Source organism: Nannobrachium achirus (genome assembly GCF_963921795.1).
Source record: "Nannobrachium achirus genome assembly, chromosome: 1".
NCBI classification, from domain to species: domain Eukaryota; kingdom Metazoa; phylum Chordata; class Actinopteri; order Myctophiformes; family Myctophidae; genus Nannobrachium; species Nannobrachium achirus.
Genome location: NC_137810.1, coordinates 60,324,102 through 60,343,294, shown reverse-complemented (window position 1 = coordinate 60,343,294; position 19,193 = coordinate 60,324,102). Strand labels below are relative to the sequence as shown.

At 43.8% G+C, this 19,193-nt stretch overlaps 1 protein-coding gene across 1 annotated transcript; it reads right to left on the bottom strand.

Moving 5' to 3' along the window:
* Nucleotides 1-1,779: 1,779 nt before the first annotated feature.
* Nucleotides 1,780-13,233, bottom strand: mpv17l2 (MPV17 mitochondrial inner membrane protein like 2; the record flags this gene model as incomplete). The annotated part of the gene is made up of 6 exons (XM_080730695.1): nucleotides 1,780-1,902; nucleotides 4,363-4,491; nucleotides 6,045-6,121; nucleotides 8,446-8,607; nucleotides 11,792-11,919; nucleotides 13,154-13,233. The coding sequence occupies 6 exons, from the start codon at nucleotides 13,231-13,233 to the stop codon at nucleotides 1,780-1,782; spliced, it is 699 nt and encodes a 232-aa protein (XP_080586821.1).
* Between the last annotated feature and the right edge of the window lie 5,960 nt (nucleotides 13,234-19,193).

Below are 19,193 nucleotides of genomic sequence, written 5' to 3'. Positions count from 1 at the left end.
GCAGCACTCGGTACAATTCTGGTATGCAGATTAAATCAATGCCATGCATTCATTCTTCCTAGTGACTTTCAAGTGGAGGATTAAAGGGAGATTATTTGGCACATTAGTACAATATCACAGCTGATTACATGTTAAAGCACATGACAGCCGGTGTGATACAAATTAACAGCTAGGGCTGTGTGATAATGCGATATGAACAAAATTAAAAGTCTCAGTGTTTTTTTACAATATTATTGTGATAAAAGAAAAAGTCATACATTGTCCAAAAAAATAACAAATAATAGCTGATCTGCCAGATTGTAAGGGGGATTATTTGGCACATTAGAACAATATCACAGCTGATTACATGTTAAAGCACATGACAGCTGATCTAATACAAATTAACAGCTAGGGCTGTGCGATAATGCGAAATGAACAAAATTAAAAGTATCAGTGTTTTTTTTACAATATTGTGAGAAAAGAAAAGGTCAAACATTGTCCAAAAAATAACAAATAATAGCTGATCTACCAGATTGTAAGGCGCCGCACTGCAACGCAAAATGACACTCGCTGAAATTCAACAATTTTCAAACTGTTTGGTTTGTTACAGACGTCAGACATGTAGATAGTATATCGTCGTTGTCGGGTGGAAACCTTGTATCAAATTTGTTATTTTAAAAGTTTCAAATTTGTACGTTTTTTCGCAAAGTAAAGCCCTGCTTCACCATACAAGGCCGTCGCACAAAAATAGTGAAAACAGCAGATCTTCAAGCACACAACGCCTCGCCGTGCGAGGCGTTGTGTGCTTGTAGATCGGCTGTTTTCACTAGTTTAAATCATTTTTAAAATGATAAATGCGAAACGAACGGTTTTGGACATACAAGGTTTTCACCCGACAACGATGATATGCTATTATAGACGATACTTGGTTAATTTAAAATTATGGATTTTCGTCACAAAAGTTGGCAAGTTGCCTTTGCCAATATGGTGGCAACATTGACCATACAATCCTCGACTACAGTAATAATACTACAGTATGTCGGTGTTACCCTGTGGGAAGTGAACCAGCAACCACGGCCTGATAATCTCATGACCGCACAGTGATAAAGAGTATAATAAGCAGGGGCCGTAACACCAAATTCTGGGCCCTGGGTACAAGGATTCACTGTGGGCCCCCCATGAATGTTAACCATTGAAAAATAGCAGATATACAAGCTCACTGTGCGGCACCGAGTGCCGCGCTGCGAGCTTGTAGATCTGCTATTTTTGAAAAATGGTGAAAATGTGTGCAAGAAACGTATGTTTCCATGTTAGTGGTGCTCAAACTTTTTCATGTGAAGGACCCCCAAGGATTTGGCTACGGACCCCACATTTCAAAATATTTAGTTCCACGGATGCCCCAGAAGCAAAATTTGTGTTACAAATGTTTGCTTAAAAAAATACATGTATGCAAAGATTTGCACACATTTTCCACAACTTTTCAAAAATAGCAGATCTACAAGCTCGCAGCGCGGCACTCGGTGCCGCGCTGTGAGCTTGTATATCTGCTATTTTTCAATAGAAGCTACTAGGGCCCCTCCACCTTGGTACACTAGTAACTCAGTCCCACTTCTCCCCCCCCCCCCCCCTTGTGACGCCCCTGATAATAAGTTAAACTACAGTCTTCACAGGCAGTGCAACAACTCTGGCTCCCTGAGCTCGTTTTTTTTTGGAGGAATGACACAGTATAGGCCGGAAACAATACTAGGAAAAAATAAATAAAATAACAAACGCAACTTTTTTATCTTGGCGAGTGACTTATCAGGAAGTCCCGGCCTCTTGCATGCGTTCCTCCAGGGGATTGGGCGGCGCGGCAGGCTCCGCTGCTTCCTGTTTGACCATGGCGATGCCGTCTGACGCGTTCTCAACGGGCACTCCGTCATCCTGACAACAAATAACACCAATAACTGTCATTACAGAGACCAGGGGTTCCCAAACTTTTTTGTCTCAGGGCACCCCATAAATATTTTTTTAATCCGAGGCATACATTATAATTTTCACTCCCAGCACCTTATATTTATAGCTTATCGTCGTTGTCGTGTGGAAACCTTGTGTGTTCGCTTTAAAAATCATTCTACCATTAAAGGATGAGTAACGCTGCTTTCTTTCCAAATTGAAAAAAAAAAAAAAAAAAAAAAAACATTTACTGTATCAGGAGAGGAGACCAAAAGGGAAGGTAAATGTAAATTTCCCCATCTCTTTATAGCTGGGGTCAGCAACCTTTTTGAAAGGAAGTAACATGTTTTTATTTTCTAGATAGTCATGTCAACATAGATTTTAATGACACCCCATCAAAGATTCCGACATTTTGATAGTCAGGACATCGTTATAATGATCATTAGACTCAGAGCAATAACCCCCATATCTCCCCTACTCCGTCGAGTCTCTCCCCAGTCAAAGTTCAGATTTTAATGAATGTGAGTGCAGGATGTAATTTCCTCTAAATTAGGTGACTTCATTTGATTGACCACGTTTAAAAAAAGATTTGATTTTAAAATAAAAATCCTCTCACACAGTTCTGCCAGTCAAGTGATCACCCTCCCCTGTGCCAATGTTGGCACCCGTGCCTAATTAGGCTGCCAAATTAATATTCGAATATCCAATATTCCTCGAATATGGACAAAATATGTACATTCGAATATGAAAATTAATATTCGAATTATTGTTATTATTTTTTATATTTATTTTGTTTATTTTTTTTAGAAGGGGGGCTAGTGAAAGATACGGGTATGGTGATATGAAATGTAAGCTTACCATAATGACAGTAATCCTTAATCATTTTCAATCATAATTAAGGCCAATTAAGGGCTTTCGGAGAGAAATGAGACAGTTATTACTATTACTGTACCTTGTGTTTACATTTCTAATAAAGTATTCAATCAATCAATCAGTGGTTCTCAACCTTCTCGGGCTGTGACCCCCAAAATAATCATATTTTAACTGGGGACCCCCCTCACCCTGACAAGCACTAAGAGTTGAGGCATTACATTTTGTATAACACGGTTCTATTGTGAAAATAGCAGATCTACATTCACAATTTCTGCCTCTAATATTTGTCAATTTGGCCAATGTTTAATTTGTCATTTTAGAGGTATTAAATGTGTCACTTGTGACTTGAAATGTGCAGATACCCTCTATACACTTGAAACTTTGTGTTGGTTTGTTTACTGTTGAGTGAGAACATAATGTTGAACATGAACTTAATCATCTGGGGAACCCCCAAAATAATTTGGGGACCGACCCACAGGTTGAAGGTCCACTGTCAGCCCCGAAATTATAATAGTATGAGAGACACCACATGAACTACTGTCATGTGGTGTCTCTCCCGTGTGGATCCACAAACAGTCTGAAACTGTCTCAGTGTAATCTGCCCAATAACAGCTGACCAGTACAGTAAGTAGTCATACAGTCAGGCTATGGGGCTGTTAACTGTTCTGCTGCTGTAGACGATCCTCACCGTCATTCAAATCGGTGACTACATGACGCCGTTGACAGCGCTCACCGTCAATCTTACTGTATTTACAGTAAATGTATTAATACTTACATAATGTAGCTCCGGTCGCGGCCGCATCGGTAATGTCCGCGATTTGTTTAAAACGCACGTTGGGCGTGCACGCGAAGTGAAGCTCCTCCATGTTAAGTCAATGGAGAGGCCCATAAAGATACTTCATTTAATCCAAAAGAGCCATTTTGAGCCATTTTGCACCAGATCTGATGTAAACAATACACACGGCAGGGCGCAGCCATCTTTCTCTTCTCGGCTCACACTGTCATGTGACTAGATGACGTAATCGTTGCCGTCAAGTGATAATCCAAAAAAACAAAAACAACCCCCTTCCAGCCCTTCAAAATAATAGCGGCGGCCGACGGAGGAAATGGCGCGGCACCAAGGCAACAAGCAACCTTCAGATTAAGAGGCACGAGTTGTGTTAAGTATGACATCATTTTGTAGGCAGAGGAGAATTTCTGCCCCCAGTTTCCGTGAATCTTTTTTAATATTTTTACTATTTACACATTTTTCTTCTCTTTGTTGTTGAAAGGAAAGTGTTAGAATTATACATTAGTCGTTATTTTTGTCTCTGATCTGTTGAAATGGCGAGGGACAGAAAATGCTCTGGGGGCAGAGTTCTCCTCTGCCTACAAAATGATGTCACGGCTTAAAAGCCCCATACAGACAATTCATTTGATTGGCTTATAATTGCACATCCCCACAATGACATCATACAAATATTAACTTGTTTTTTAAGATGATTCTTAAAGTGACAGTAACCCTTTAGGTAACAGGCCACCTTTGAGAACCACTGACCTACAGGACGGACAGACAGACAGACAGACAGGTCTTACCCTGTGTTTGAGGTAAGACAGGTAGGTGTCCCAGCCCAGGGTCACAGTATTGACGTACAGGACGCGGAACTTCGGGGACAGGAAGTAGAAGTTGATCATCTGCGCAGCCGGCCACACGCACCAGTCAGCCTGCACACACAACAACAGCAACACACGTTAATGAATAACAGCACACTTTGATGCACAACAATACACAAACACACCAGTCAGCCTGGAAACACTACACCAGATCTGTGTAAGGCTGTCAAATTATTGTCAATAATTTAGGGCATTAACGAAAAAGTCGACAAGTCGACTGAGTCGAATTCATTACACAAGTCGACTCCCACCAGAGAAAGTCAAAAGTTAAATTTGAAAAAAAAAAAAATATATATATATATATATATATATACAGTATATCATTATATTTGCTCCATGTGTACATCTGTACAGCATTCAAACAGTAGGATTGCTTATTGTCAAGAACGGAATGATCCAATATTACAGTGCTATTACATTTGGTATAACATGGAACTGCTATTTTCACAATTTCTGCCTCTATATATTTGACAAGTTGGACAATGTTTAATTTGTCATTTTAGAGGTGTTAAAAAGTCCTTAAATTGTCACTTTAGAAATGTGAAGATACCCTCTACATACTTAAACTTTATGTTGGTTTGTTTACTGTTGAGTGAGAAAACAATGTTGCACATTAAGTTAATCATCTGGGGACCCCCTAAAATAATTGGGGGGTCGTGTGTGATGTGATGATGTCATCAAACGATAAAGTCGACTTCAACTCAACTTTTCACCGAGTCGAGTCGACTTGCAAAAATCACAAGTCGTTAATGCCCTAAGCCCTACACAGATCTGGTGTAGTGCTCCTGTATTGTCTATCTATGGCATTAACAGTCAAGTCCTGTTCATGCATCTGTAAAATGCACTTAACTTTCAAATATGCTTCCTAAGTATACCTTTCGAAGAATATTTTAAGACCAACTTGCACGTCCATGATTATAATACTAGAGCATCCCACAATCAATGAAAAGTTGAGGAAACCTTGGCCTACAGTTACATTGCGTCTGACAGACTTCTGTCACTATGTCACATGTAGCCTTGTAAAGAAACCTCTCGAGTGCACTGCACATCCATGGAATGAGCCGTCACTACAAGCAGGATTTTATAATGCTGGATAAGGCGAGAACGAGCCACAGACAGACAGACAGAGAGAGAGAGAGAGAGAGAGAGAGAGAGAGAGAGAGAGAGAACGAGAGAACACTGTTTGTTTTATGTTTATGTTATGTCATAAGACAGCACTATTAGGTCATGTATTTCTTTTCCTTTTTTTTCTAATGACGTACGTCCTCCTTCAAGGGATGTTGTGGTTATATAATGAAAAAGAAAAAAAAACAACAACACTGAACTTCATGGTTTCTGGAAAGTTTCAGTTTATGGGTAACCCTTCATAGTCCAATAGAGACGGGGGGGGGGGGGGGGGGGGAGGAGGAGAGAGAGAGAGAGAGAGAGAGAGATAGAGAGAGGGAGAGAGAGAATGATATTTGCTTTTGAGCAGATTCAAACAAATGTCAGAATGCACATCATGGTATGCCGCTGAACCTGATCCCCCCGTGTCGTCCCCTCCACCCGGCCCAGCCCCCCCCCCCCCCCCCCCCCCCACCCAAAGACACCAGGTCCTTCCATACCTTGTAGAACTCCCAGAACTTGTCTTTGAACTCCTCCCATCCTTTAGATAAACCCTGTCCTTCCATGGCACTCATACCTGCAATAAAACACACATGGACGTACGTCAGAGCGACCAGGCCGAGGCCTGCGGGGCTAACGAGCTTAACGATAAGGAACGTTGTGAAAGAAAGGCAGGGAGTGTCTTCAAACGTATAAAAGACGCTGTGTGTGTGTGTGTGTGTGTGTGTGTGTGTGTGTGTGTGTGTCAAGTGTTTGACCCTCAGGACCTTTGATCAACATCGGCCTGTTGTTGACGTACGCTGCCACGCCCACGTTCCGCGGAGCAACCTTTGATTCTTCTGCAAATCGTGAAGTGTGTGTGTGTGTGTGTGTGTGTGTGTGTGTGTGTGTGTGTGTGGGGGGGGGGGGGGCGGGGGGTGCATGTGGTGTGCGTGTGTGCGTGCGTGTGACGTGCGTGCGTGTCAAGGGAGATGAGAAGTAGGCCTGGGGCGGTATGGACATTTTGTTACCGCGATTACCGTCTTCCCATTTACCGCCGGTACTGCGGTAATTACCGCACCCCCGTATCTATTAATTAAGGTTCGGCGATAAGCCAAAATATTGCAATCATCTTCCCAAAAGTCGCCTCTCCACAGTGGAGAGGCGACACAGCCTGACTGCCCGAGATATACTTCTCCGTACAGCACAGCGGGTCTGGCTTTCAAAGGAGCAGATCTACAAGCTCACACCACATCGCATCCGCGATGCGTTCTGAGCTTTTAGATCTGCACTGTCGGGTTACCATAGTAACGTAGGCTAGCTACTTGGGCTTTTCAGACACAAACAGCTATGTGAACAAACCAGAAGAGGAAGGGTAGTCAGATCGTGTACAGTGATTCTGTAAACTCACGTCACGTCTCAACTCTCAAATCACAGTGATTGAGTGCTGCTATATACAGGTTTTAGTTACAAGACTTGACAGAAAAGGTTATAAAATCGCCGACGCGCCGCTGGACGGAGCACAACGTGCGACGCGGTGGAGCTGGAGAAAGTAAAATAGTTTCATTTTCGGTTTTGTCCACGCGGCCCGCGCTCCGCCAGTAATCCGTATGAATAAAAAAAGATATGCCACAACACAAGGTATGTATTAACATCCTTGTGTCGAGTGGATTACAGAGAAAGTATATGCTGCATTGCTGCTCCGTCATAGAGTTGTGCTCCGTACTCTACTGCCCTGCGTGCACTGTGTGTGTGTGAGTGACGTATGTGGGCGGCTTCCAACGTGTGGTACACGGCCCAGAGCAGAGCGGCATGGAGCGCATGCGGTCCTCGCTTCTCCCCCGTTTTAAAACTCGCTCGTTCTCAATAAAAATAGCCTATTTTTTTGTCTTTTTTGACCGCGGTAAGGACCCTGACACCGCGGTAGGCCGCGGTATACCGCGATACGGCGGTACGGCGGTTACCGAACCCAGCCCTAATGAGAAGACTTGTCTCATCACTGGCTACTGAGTGTCATTAACTGCATGTTTAGCAGATTGATCAATGTGACCAATGTAAAAAAAAACATTCCTTGCATGAAATCTTAGCAATAGAGTTGTGATTCTGCAGGGGGTATGTACAGTATGTGTGCGAAGGGTGTCAAGGGTGGTGTAAAGACTTATGTGTTACAGCATGTCATTGAGACAGCTGAAAAGGTTTGTCTGACCAAGTCCTAACGTGTGATTTGTGAAACAAGTGTTTAAAGGAGCGGGAGCGTGTCGCCGTTACTACATGTCATCTTTTCGACACCCGACTCTAACCCTCACCCTAACCCTAACCTCCGTGGAATGAGTCGCTAACCCTCCGGTCGAAATGATGGTCGTTCGAAAGAGCGAGATTTCCCCGAAAGGAGCCTCCCACACTTAGCGCTGATTCCTAAACAATGAACACAACAAGTAAGATTATGCTGTTTTAGTAGTAAAAAGTAAACATAATACGGGGGTGTAAATATCGTCACTGTCGGGAAGAAACCTTGTATCTCCAAGTTTCAAATTTGTACGTTTCTTCGCAAAGTAAAGCCCAGCTTCATCTTACAAGGCTGTCGCACAACAGTAGTGAAAACAGCAGAACTACAAGCACACAACGCCTCGCACCGCTTGGCGTTGTGTGCTTGTAGATCGGCTGTGCTTGTAGATCGGCTGTTTAAATCATTTTTAAAATGATAAATACAATACTGGCTTTCAAGCAGTTTCAAGGGGCACACTTGACCCTTCTCAGGGGCACACCAAAGGTCCCCAGGCACATGTGGTTGAGAAACACTGCCATAGAAGACATGCTGGCTACTATGGAATCTAAACGACTGAAATCGGTCGTGGCGACTGAGAACTTTAGCCATGCATTAGATCAACGTGTTTACATCATGCACGTAATTCCTCCACTCACCTACAAAGTACCACATTCCCAGGGTAGGGGAAGCGACCAGCTGGTCTACCAGGACCTTCTTGCCCACGGTGCGGAGGGCATTGCCCACGTAGAACTTGTCCAGCCAGCTGTACCAGTAGTGCAGGACGGGCCCCATGGAGCAGCCCACCGCAAACATGCGCCCTGGGAGAGAGCACGGCACAATATAACCACATCCAATACCATACCTGTATTACCAGTAAGACTCCCTAATCGGGAGATAAGCGACCGTAGGTCACTTATCTCCACAAATAGGGCAAAAATGTGTTTTTCCAAAATCTTCCTGGTCCATGTTGATGACATGAGTGTAGACATACTGTGTAGTGATTTTCGTGATTTTAGGGCAAAATCTGAATCGGCCTCATGGTGGCGCTAGAGGGCCATGTGAGAAATGAGGGGTGGGGTGTCCGCGCCGCCAAGGCGGACGAATAGGTACCGGCCCCGGCTCTCCCGGTCGCTCCTAGCCCGAGTTACGGCATTTTATGTGAGCTGCAGTGGCAGGGGGTCCTCCACTGGGGGCGCCACCACTTTTGCATCCGTTCTGGAGCACCAGGAGTGGGTGGTCCCCGGGAATGCCCCGTGAGCAGCCCCGTTGGGGTGGTCATTTGGTAATTTTTGCACATGTGCTCATTTTTTACACTTGGGGGTCCCCGAGGGAGCTGGGGGTCCCTGGAGCTCCGGGGGTCCTTGGAGGTTGTAGTTTGGCAGGTAAGGAGTGTGTGTGCAAAATCTGGCATGGATCGGGGCAACGGTTGCGGAGATATGAGCAGGGCAAAAGTGTGACGTGTGACGTGTGTGACGGACGGACAGACGGACACCTCGAGCAGCTTTCTGTAGTAAGTGCGACCTACGGTCGCAATAATGCAGTGGTTCTCAACCTTTTTAGGCCGCGACCCCCAAAATAATCATATTTTAACTGGGGACCCCCCCCCCACCCTGACAAGCACTAAGATTTGAGGCATTACATTTTGTATAACATGGTTTTATTTAATATTTGACAATTTGACCAATGTTTAATTTGTCATTTTAGAGGTATTAAAAAGTCCTTAAATTGTCACTTTAGAAATGTGCAGATACCCTCTATAGACTTAAACTTTATTTTGGTTTGTTTACTGTTAAGAGAGAAAACAATGTTAATCATCTGGGGACCCATTGTGAGGCGTTGTGAGCATGTAGATCTGCTATTTTCACAGTAGAACCGTGTTATACAAAATGTAACTCTTAGTGCTCGTCAGGGTGGGGGTCCCCAGTTAAAATATGATTATTTTGGGGGTCAAGGCCTGAAAACGTGGATAACCATTGTCAAATATTAGAGGCAGAAATTGTGAAAATAGTTGATCTACATGCTACACAACGCCTCGCAACACGTGGATCTGCTATCTTCACAATAGAACCATGTTATACAAAATGTAATGACTCAACTCTTAGTGCTCGTCAGGGTGGGAGGGGGGTCCTCAGTTAAAATATGATTATTTTGGGGGTCGCGGCCTGAGAACCACTGATCTATGTGAGGGAAATATTCACACATCCCCTTCGTTCAGATGCAGGTGCGTTGGATCATGACATTCTGAAGCATTCATGAAAAAAAGTGAAAGACACTATATATTTTTTTTTTTCCTATATTTTTATCCCATGAGTTTGCAACCTTGCCTAAGCTGTAATCTTGGTTTCTGCTCTCCCTCTGCCACGCCTGGGGAGCCCCAGCTGGCCAGGGGGAGGCGGTATAGAAACCAGGATTACTGCATGTTTTTGTGAGGGTATCTACCCTAGAAGACATGGGCAGAACATGCAAACTCCACACAGAAAGGCCCTTTCGCCAACTCCACCTAGGGTGTGGACGCTGATGACGCGGAGGAGAGAACACGCCCCCAGTGCCCACAGCGTCCCCCGGCGGGAATCGAACCCAGGACCTTCTAGCTGTGATAGGGTGACCAGACGTCCCGGTTTACCCGGGACTGTCCCGTTTTCAAGCTGCGTGTCCTGGTATCCCGACAAATATCTCTAAACCACTATTATGTCCCGGTTTTCAACATTCACTGCAAGATTGTCCCGGTTTTCGCCAGAATTAAAATAATAGTAGCTGTTTTCAGTGGTTGCATAGACATTTAACATGTTCTTTTCATGAAAACATGCTCACCTAACCAATCAGAAAACATCATGAACAAATTCATTGCGTGTCTGAATTCAACACTGAGACTGTTTGTCAATCATTCACTGCCTGTTTGCAACCCTGCGTGCATGTGTGTGCGTGCACAAACGTTAGAGAGTGGGCGCGCGCATGTGCGTTAACGTGCTTATTGCTTTTAGGGTCCCGGTTTTAGGCAACAGTGTTTCACGTCCCGGTTTGAGTGGCTTAAAATATGGTCACCCTTAGCTGTGAGGCACCAGCGCTAACCTCTCAACCACTGTGCCACCGTGCCCCTAGTGAAAGACACTCTTGATGAAGGTCCAGAGGGACCGGGACCGAAACCATTTTGTTCTGCTTCCGGGTGTCTTTCGACTTCCTTCACAGGTGTTACCGATGATACTAATGAAGGGTCTGTTCTATTTTGGTCAAACAGAGTCAGGGTGCTGCTATTGTGCATGTTGGCTCACTGGAAACACTCTGCTACACCAGTGGGTCTAAAAGTGTCCTTGAGTGGGTTCCAAATGTCCGATACAGGTGTGTAACTCTGAGAGTGTACAAATGGAAGCAAATGGACCCGCAAGGGTCCATTTGATTCCATTTGTTGAGAGTTATGGGGGTCCTTGAAATTAAAGAACCACTGTACGATAAATCAAACAGAGCCTTCATTAGTATCATCAGTAAAGGTGGTTGCACACTGCTGCGTTTTTCGTTGCGAAATGCGTTTTTCAGGGCAAGGAGAGAGAGAGAGATAGAGAGAGCAAGGGACCGAGTGGTGCGCGAAACGGGCGGCAGTGTGCAAACGTGACTGACATAACGTGAGGTTGATTTTTTATTTGCGTGATCCGAAATTCACTCCGATATTCGGCCCGAAAAACGCAGCAGTGTGCAACCACCTTAACACCTGTGAAGGAAGTCGAAAGACACCCGGAAGTAGAACAAAATGGTGTATATGCATAGAGCCTATTCAACAAAATGTTATCAACAGTATTCTGTGGCATGCCTGGACTTGCGTCACAGCTCCCACTTTGATGTTCATTACCTGTTGTAATGAACATCCTCAAAAATGTCATATCAAAATATTGATAATATAGATAATTGGGGAAAACAAATTCTAAATCATTCCGATCTAATCAGGGCATCTGTGGGTGCATGAGTTCTCCTCAGAACTCATGCACTACCGGGTTGGGGGTCTTACTGCACCTGTGCGTGTCCAGTCTCGAACCTTGTCCAAGTTGTCCAGATCCCGTCGCATCTCGCGGGTCTGCTGGAGGGAGTCTCCCAGGGCCAGCATGCCCCCTCCGCTCAGCGTGTTTGTGACGATCAGATACCTGACACAACATAAAAAGATATTACACTATACCAGGGGTCTTCAACAGGGGGTCCGCAGAGTTACTACAGGGGGTCCTCCAAATCTTTGTGTGATAGAAACTTTTTTCTTCTTTTTTTGATATTAACCACTTGAACCCTAGTGTCCTTATTCTGAGAACTTTAGCCAAAAATAGCAGATCTACAAGCTCACAACGCCTCGCGCTGCGAGGCGTTGTGAGCTTGTAGATCGGCTATTTTTGGCAAAGACCTTTGTTGTAGTGGGGAAAAAGAGCAGACTAAAAAATACAGAGTGAAAGGGCCGGTTTATTGAGTATTGACGGTTCAAGTGGTTAAATATCTGAAAACAAAAATTGACATGAATCCAAAATAATACACTGATGATGATCGATCACGCTGTCAAACAATGAAACTATATGGAATCTATGAGAAGGTTGTGGGGGTCCCTGCTTCATCTCTCTCTCAGCTAAGGGGTCCTTGGCCTGAACACGTTGAAGACCCCTGCACTATACAATAACTCTGATAGTGATGGTTAAGATAGTTCACTAAAACCAAATACAAAATGTATACAATAATCATTACAAATGTTCACACTCTCAGAGTTAGGGTGGTTCTAGATACTAAAAATGTTTGATAACCACTTAACTAGAATACCTGATACCTGCCATGGATGGTTAATATTATACTGTTATTATGTGAATGATTAAACAATATATCATCTGTGATATCTGCCACGGTAAACAGGTTTTGAACTAACCCCTAGTTCAGGGGTCGTCAACGTTTTCAGGCCAAGGACCCCTTTGTTGAGAGAGAGATTAAGCAGGGACCCCCACAAACTTTTCACAGATTCCATAGTTTCATTGTTTGACAGCATGATGGATCACCAGTGTTTTCAGATATTTAACCACTTGAACCGTGAATACTTAATCAACTTGACCTTTCACTCTGTACTTAGTCTGCTCTTTTTCCCCTCTACACCAAAGCTCTTTGCCAAAAATAGCCGATCTACAAGCAGCTTGTAGATCTGCTGTTGTTGGCTTAAGTTCTCAGAATAAGGAGGGTTCAAGTGGATTCAAGGAAAGATTTGGAGGACCCCCTGTAGTAACTCTGATGACCCCTGTTGAAGACCCCTGCCCTAGTTCAAAACCAAATTATACAAACACACACACACACACACACACACACACACACACACACACACGAATCAAAAATATGAAACCATAAGTTGTGCTATACCTGCCCTGGAAGAATGGCTTCCAATAGAATGAGATCCGTACCAGAAACTCCTTGCCCGCACGGGGAAGCCCGGGAAGCATGGTGATCGTTTAAATTTAAATTAATTAAATCAAATTAAAAACAAGTTTATCTTGTTATAGCACAGCGCGGGAGTGGTTGTTTATCTGACAACGAAATGGTCGATCCGTCATATTGGTCAGTAGAGTAATTAGATATCATCTGTTAATGATCACCTGCCGATTAATGTGCAAAAAGCGTTTGCATGCAAAGATCAGTGATGATAACATAAGAGTTTATAGAGCAGACACTTGAGACGATTGTGTCCCAAAAAACGAAAACACTGTCCTATAATCAATCAATTAATGCCGGTTATCAAGTTGGATGAATCCAGCATTAAGTGTGATTGTACCCGGTTGTAATCGTGTCCTAAAACAAACCGTTTCTTTGACCGTTTCTTTGACTTTGTGTCTCAGCTGACAACCCAGAGCCACCGGTAACAACATCGCATGTAACACCCCACGTGTGACAAACAAACGAGTGGCTGTAGGAAGATGCGAGGCGTGCTTCCTGCAGTGGGAAAACCTTATCTTTACTGCCACCTGCTGGACGGAGGTGTTCATGTCGAACCCACTATTGCTGTGACAAGTAGGCTACTCATTTTGTTTTACTATGTACAAATAATCTGTTACAACTACAAGTAAAAGTCCAGAATTAAAAATGTACTTAAAATACAAAAGTATTGGTATAAAAATGTACCAAACTTAAAGTACTAAAAAAAAGTACTGCACAGTGTCTCATTTCAAGTGTTCAAATGTATACAAATCTAATGTATAAAAATAGCAGATCTAAGCTCACAGTGTGTCACATAGCGATCAATAAAGTACAAATACCTCAAAATTTTACTCAATAGTCAGTAATCGAGTAAATGTAGCCTACTTAGTTACTTTACACCACTGCTGTGACATTATGACTGGTTAATTGATCTTGATAATTGGCCTACACTGAAGGAAAAGGGAAAAAGAAAAGAAAGCAAAGACCTAAATTTGAGATGATTTTTCTGTGAAAGATTCTCATGATTACATGGAACCACATGGACCCAAATTGACAATTTATTAAGCCAGGGCCCATTCCCCCTTTGTTTCCTAACCAGGGACGTGCAGAGAATAAAGAGGCAGGGACTGACATTTCTAAAAGTGAAAATATTGAAAATAGCAGACCTCCAAGCTCACAACGATGAGCGCTGCGACGCGTTGTGAGCTTGGTGGTCGGCTATTTTCAGTACTTGATAACACACTAAACTAAGCAAAAAAAAAAAACAAATACTGGAGATGTGGCATATATGGCATGGATTTCTACACAGTGAGGGCAATTTATGTTCAGGAGAGTTTGGACAAGGCAATGTCTTGAATGCTGCCTTCAGGTATGGCATGGAAAGAGGGCATTTTCATTTCTTTCACCATAGTGAAAACTGCATTCATGGTCTGGAGAGGGCACTTTTTTACAGACGGATAAAAGGGCAGTGGCTCAAGCAAGCCCCCTTTGATGTGTACACGTGCCTGTTCCTAACTATCAATCATTTAGCTGGGGGGGGGGGGGGGGGGGGGGTCCCCAGGGTCCCCAGCCCCTGGGGGTCAACCAAAAAGAATTGACCTATTCAAGTACTCAAGAAGCAATAATATAAAAGACACTTGGATGCAAATTCAGGCAGGCAGATGTAGGCCTATCTATCTATCTATCTATCTATCTATCTATCTATCTATCTATCTATCTATCTATCTATCTGGTCATTATCTGATTAATTATTATCTGATTAAGAACAAGTTGAGTAAGTAAAGTGTCAGAAAAGAACGCAGCAGACATTTCCTGACACTGTCTCATGTATAATACAGTAGCTGTGTGCAGGGTGGGAGGGGCTGTGTTAAATATTGAATGACAGCCTCTCGTGCATATTTGATTTCACTGCGCTCTGAATGGCGGAGTGAGACATCAATCAACTGTTGTGACAGCGGCCCGCCCTCTCAGTGAGCGGTCAATCAAATGACGTGGGCTGCAGCACGTCAAGTGAACCAGCTGAGTCCACAACAACCAGACATGAAGCTATTTTGCTTTCAAAATAAAGGTTCCACGTAGGATTTGGGTTTTGTGTAGATTAGAAGAACTGCCAAACATTCTCCTGTTTGATAGCCTAGTTTAAAGGCGAAGTCCACCCCCAAAATTACTTATTTTGCAATTGCACACCCCATGAAGCCTTGGATTAATGGATTATTTTGCCGCATTCACAATTAAGCCAATAATTTGATGACCGGGTCATATCAGCCAGTATAGGGGATAAGAGTCTATAGTCCTACCGGAGTCGGAGGGTCCACTGGTCATCAAATTACTGGCCTAGGAATGTGACAAAAACTAAAATACCGGTAAAAAATTCTCCATGAATCAATATTAAAGGCTTCATCTGGTGTGTAATTGATAGAAACTAAACTTGTAAAAATCCTCAGTTAAAAATGTAACTTTGAGAGTGTAGGCCTACAATACAAATGGAACCAAATGGTCTTATACTCCGTTTATAGGCTACACCATGTATACGTGGGGCGGCAGGGGCTCAGGGGTAGAGTGGCCGTCTTATAAGAACGGAGGGTTCCCGCTTCCCAGTTCGTTCCAGGCCACTCCCAGAGTTAGTGTCGAAGAGTCCTTGAGCATGAAAACTCTGAACCCCTAGCCTAGTTCATACATGGGCAACAGGCGGCCCGGGGGCCACATGCGCCGCCCACCTTCACTTAATGCGGCCCTCAGCAGGTTAATATTGGAATACTGAATATATTATTGATTTCAGCTGTTACAATTCCAAACATGCTTTAATTCCGTCAGTCTATAGCTTAATGGCTAGTATAGTAGTATTAAAATGTATGTTTTATGTCCAATGTGTTTGTATTTAAGTACATAAAGTTAACATGAGTATATAATTAAATGCGTTTGAAATTAAATCCAAATTCAGGATTCCAATTAAGAAATAACAAAAAAATTATTCAGGATCCTAATTCAAAAGAAGCAAAAATAGCCGATCTACAAGCTCAAAACGCATCGCAGCGTGATGCGTTTTGAGCTTGTAGATCTGCTATTTTTGCTTCTTTTGTATGAGATACTAGATAGAATGATAGAACGTAGCAATATGCAATGTGGCCCTCTGGAGTGAAGGTGGAAATATAGTGGCCCTCGCCATCATCAAAGTTGCCCACCCCTGCCCTAGTTGCTCCCGATGAACAGGTTGGTGCCTTGCATGGTTTCCTCATCGGTGTAGGCCTATAAATGTGTGAATGGGTGATAGTAATGCACAATCTACAGGTATGTAAAGCGCCTTGAATAAAAGGCGCTACATAAACACGCCATTTACCACTTATTTACCATTTATACACATGACTTTCGGAGTTACAGAGCCATAAGGGTCCATTTGGTTCCTATATCACACATTTAGCTGGGAGAACCCTTGGAGTAGAACCGCTGCTCCTACACTTGGAAAGGAGTCAGCTTAGGTGGTTCGGGCATCTAGTACAGATGCCCCCCGAGCGCCTTCCTAGGAAGGTCCTCGATGCGCGTCCCACTGGGAGGAGACCCCGTGGCAGACCAAAGACCAGATGGAGGGATTATATCTCCAAACTGGCTTGGGAACGCCTCGGTATACTCCCTGAGGGAGTGGAGGAAGTTGCTCAGGATAAGGAAATCTGGAGGTCTCAGTTGGAACTGTTACCCCCGCGACCCGATTCCGGATAAGCGGTTGAAGATGGATGGATGGATGGAACCCCATGGAACCTCCTCAAGGACCCTTGGGGGTCTCCAGACCCCACATTGAGAACCAGTGACTTGCACTGCAGACCTGGTTCTCCAAAATGTGGTCCGGGGACTTCCAGGGGTCCTTGAGGGGGTTCCAGCGGGTCCCCATCTTCAGAAATCAGTTGAACCATTTAACCCCATATAACTAGGGATGGGACGATAGGCGATGTCATCGTTTATCGTGATAAAAAACACTATCGTGGAGATTTAATTTATCGTGATATCGTCCTCCGTCATGCACTGGGATCAATTCACCTTTTATCCATATCCAGTACCACTTAAACCTTCTGGTAAAAGGTACTTATACGTACTTGATACAGTCTTTTTTTCACTCTTTATCAAACGTCTTTGCCGAAAAATAGCCGATCTACAAGCTCACAACGCGTTGCGACGCGTTGTGACTTGTGAGCTTGTAGATCGGCTATTTTTTGGCAAATGTTCCGCTGCAGGATAATGGATTTTGATTATCGCGATAATATTGTAAATCGCATTCTTTGGTCACAATAATCGTGATATGAAATTTTCATATCGTCCCATCTCTAGTCTACTGTATAACCCCCAGTCAAAGCTTGTAGATCTGCTAAATTCCACACAAAAAACAAGAAAAACATTTGAATTTATTTTTTTAACAACACTTCTTATAGGCTATGAGGGTCCCTGGCACATGATAGCCTATTTTCAGATGGCGGTCCGCAACCAAATGCATTACAAATTCAATCTTGACGCGATTGCGGACAGTCTTCAACTATGCTTTAATTGTGAAAACCCTAACCGGAAGCGCAGTTCCTCACAGTGTGTGAGCTGACAGGGCAGTGCTGTGGTCTCTCTCTGCAGGTGCTCGCTGTACGGACACGGCTGTGTGTTGTGAGCGTGTGTGAGTGTGAGCGTGTGTGTGTGTTCCTGCTGCAAGAGGAGACTCATTAGAAACCTGCAAAGGTGAGGATATTGTTTTTATTATCAACATTATGTTCTGTGCAGAGACACGCGCTGCTGATCGTCTTCATTTCCCAGGGAATAGCAGATTAATAGAATAAAACGGACTATGTTATTATAGCCAAGGAGGATACCTGCTATCATGGTTTGGAGGAAAAATAGGGTTGGAATGAAAATGCTGTTGGATGGAACCTGCAGTTTATCCACCAGTCCTAGGATACTTGGTGCATTCTTTTCCCCCCCCTCTATACATCAGATCGCTCTTTTTGTCCGACACCCAAAATTAGGATTGTTGGATTGATGATGATGGTGGTGATGGAGGTGGTGGTGGACGCCTGGACGGTGATGAATGATGATAAGGGTTAATTGTAAGGAGGAGAGTCAGACATGGCAGTCATGGCGGCAGGACTGTTCAAGGAGAGCTTGTAAAGCCCAGCCAAAAGGCTTCATTTATTTATTTATTCAATCTATTACGGATCGTGGGTTGAATGTTTTAGCTAACGTACGGACGCGCGTATAGGCTGGTATAATAACTGGCTGGCTACGACCACTTATAACCGAAGCTGGAGAGAGAGAGCGATGCTGTAAAGTAGGCGTATGCCATTATATGCCCATATCTCTGATGCGTGCCTCCCATTTCTGCTCCGCTACGCCTAGCCCCCCCCCGCACCCGCCTCCCCGCTCCCCCGCTCTGTCCCAGACCACGCCCACTGACTCGCTTCCCTGCGTAGATTGCGTAGCAAGGTCTCCGCCTCTCACAAGCAAGGTCTCCGCCTCCCACGCGGCACACATGCACACATAAACACAGCGCACACGCACTCCACACAGTAGTAGTAGTGCACGCTCGCACACATACACGCATACTGAACAGACGCGCACGCCACTTGGAGATTGAACTTCGCAACAGGAGGACTTTGCAGGAGGAGAAAGGAGAGGATCGCATCAATCAACGCTGAATCCGCGTCTTATCTGAATTCACCATTTCAATGAGGTATAAAGCTCGTTTGTTAAATGTAGGTCTGCAATGTTGGCTATATAATGTAATAGCCTAAGTAGCCTATATGATTATTTTAGCAGTGTTGTAAAGTAACTAAGCGCGTAGACTATATTTACTTCTACTCCACTACATCTCGGATCCAAATATTGTAGCCTACTTATAGGCCTACTACGTTTATTTGAAAACGAGTTAGGCCTACTTGTTACTTTGCAGATATGGTAATATTATAAAACACTTTAGCCCTGTTTTATACATTGGCTATTTGAAAATAGCTTGTAGATCAGG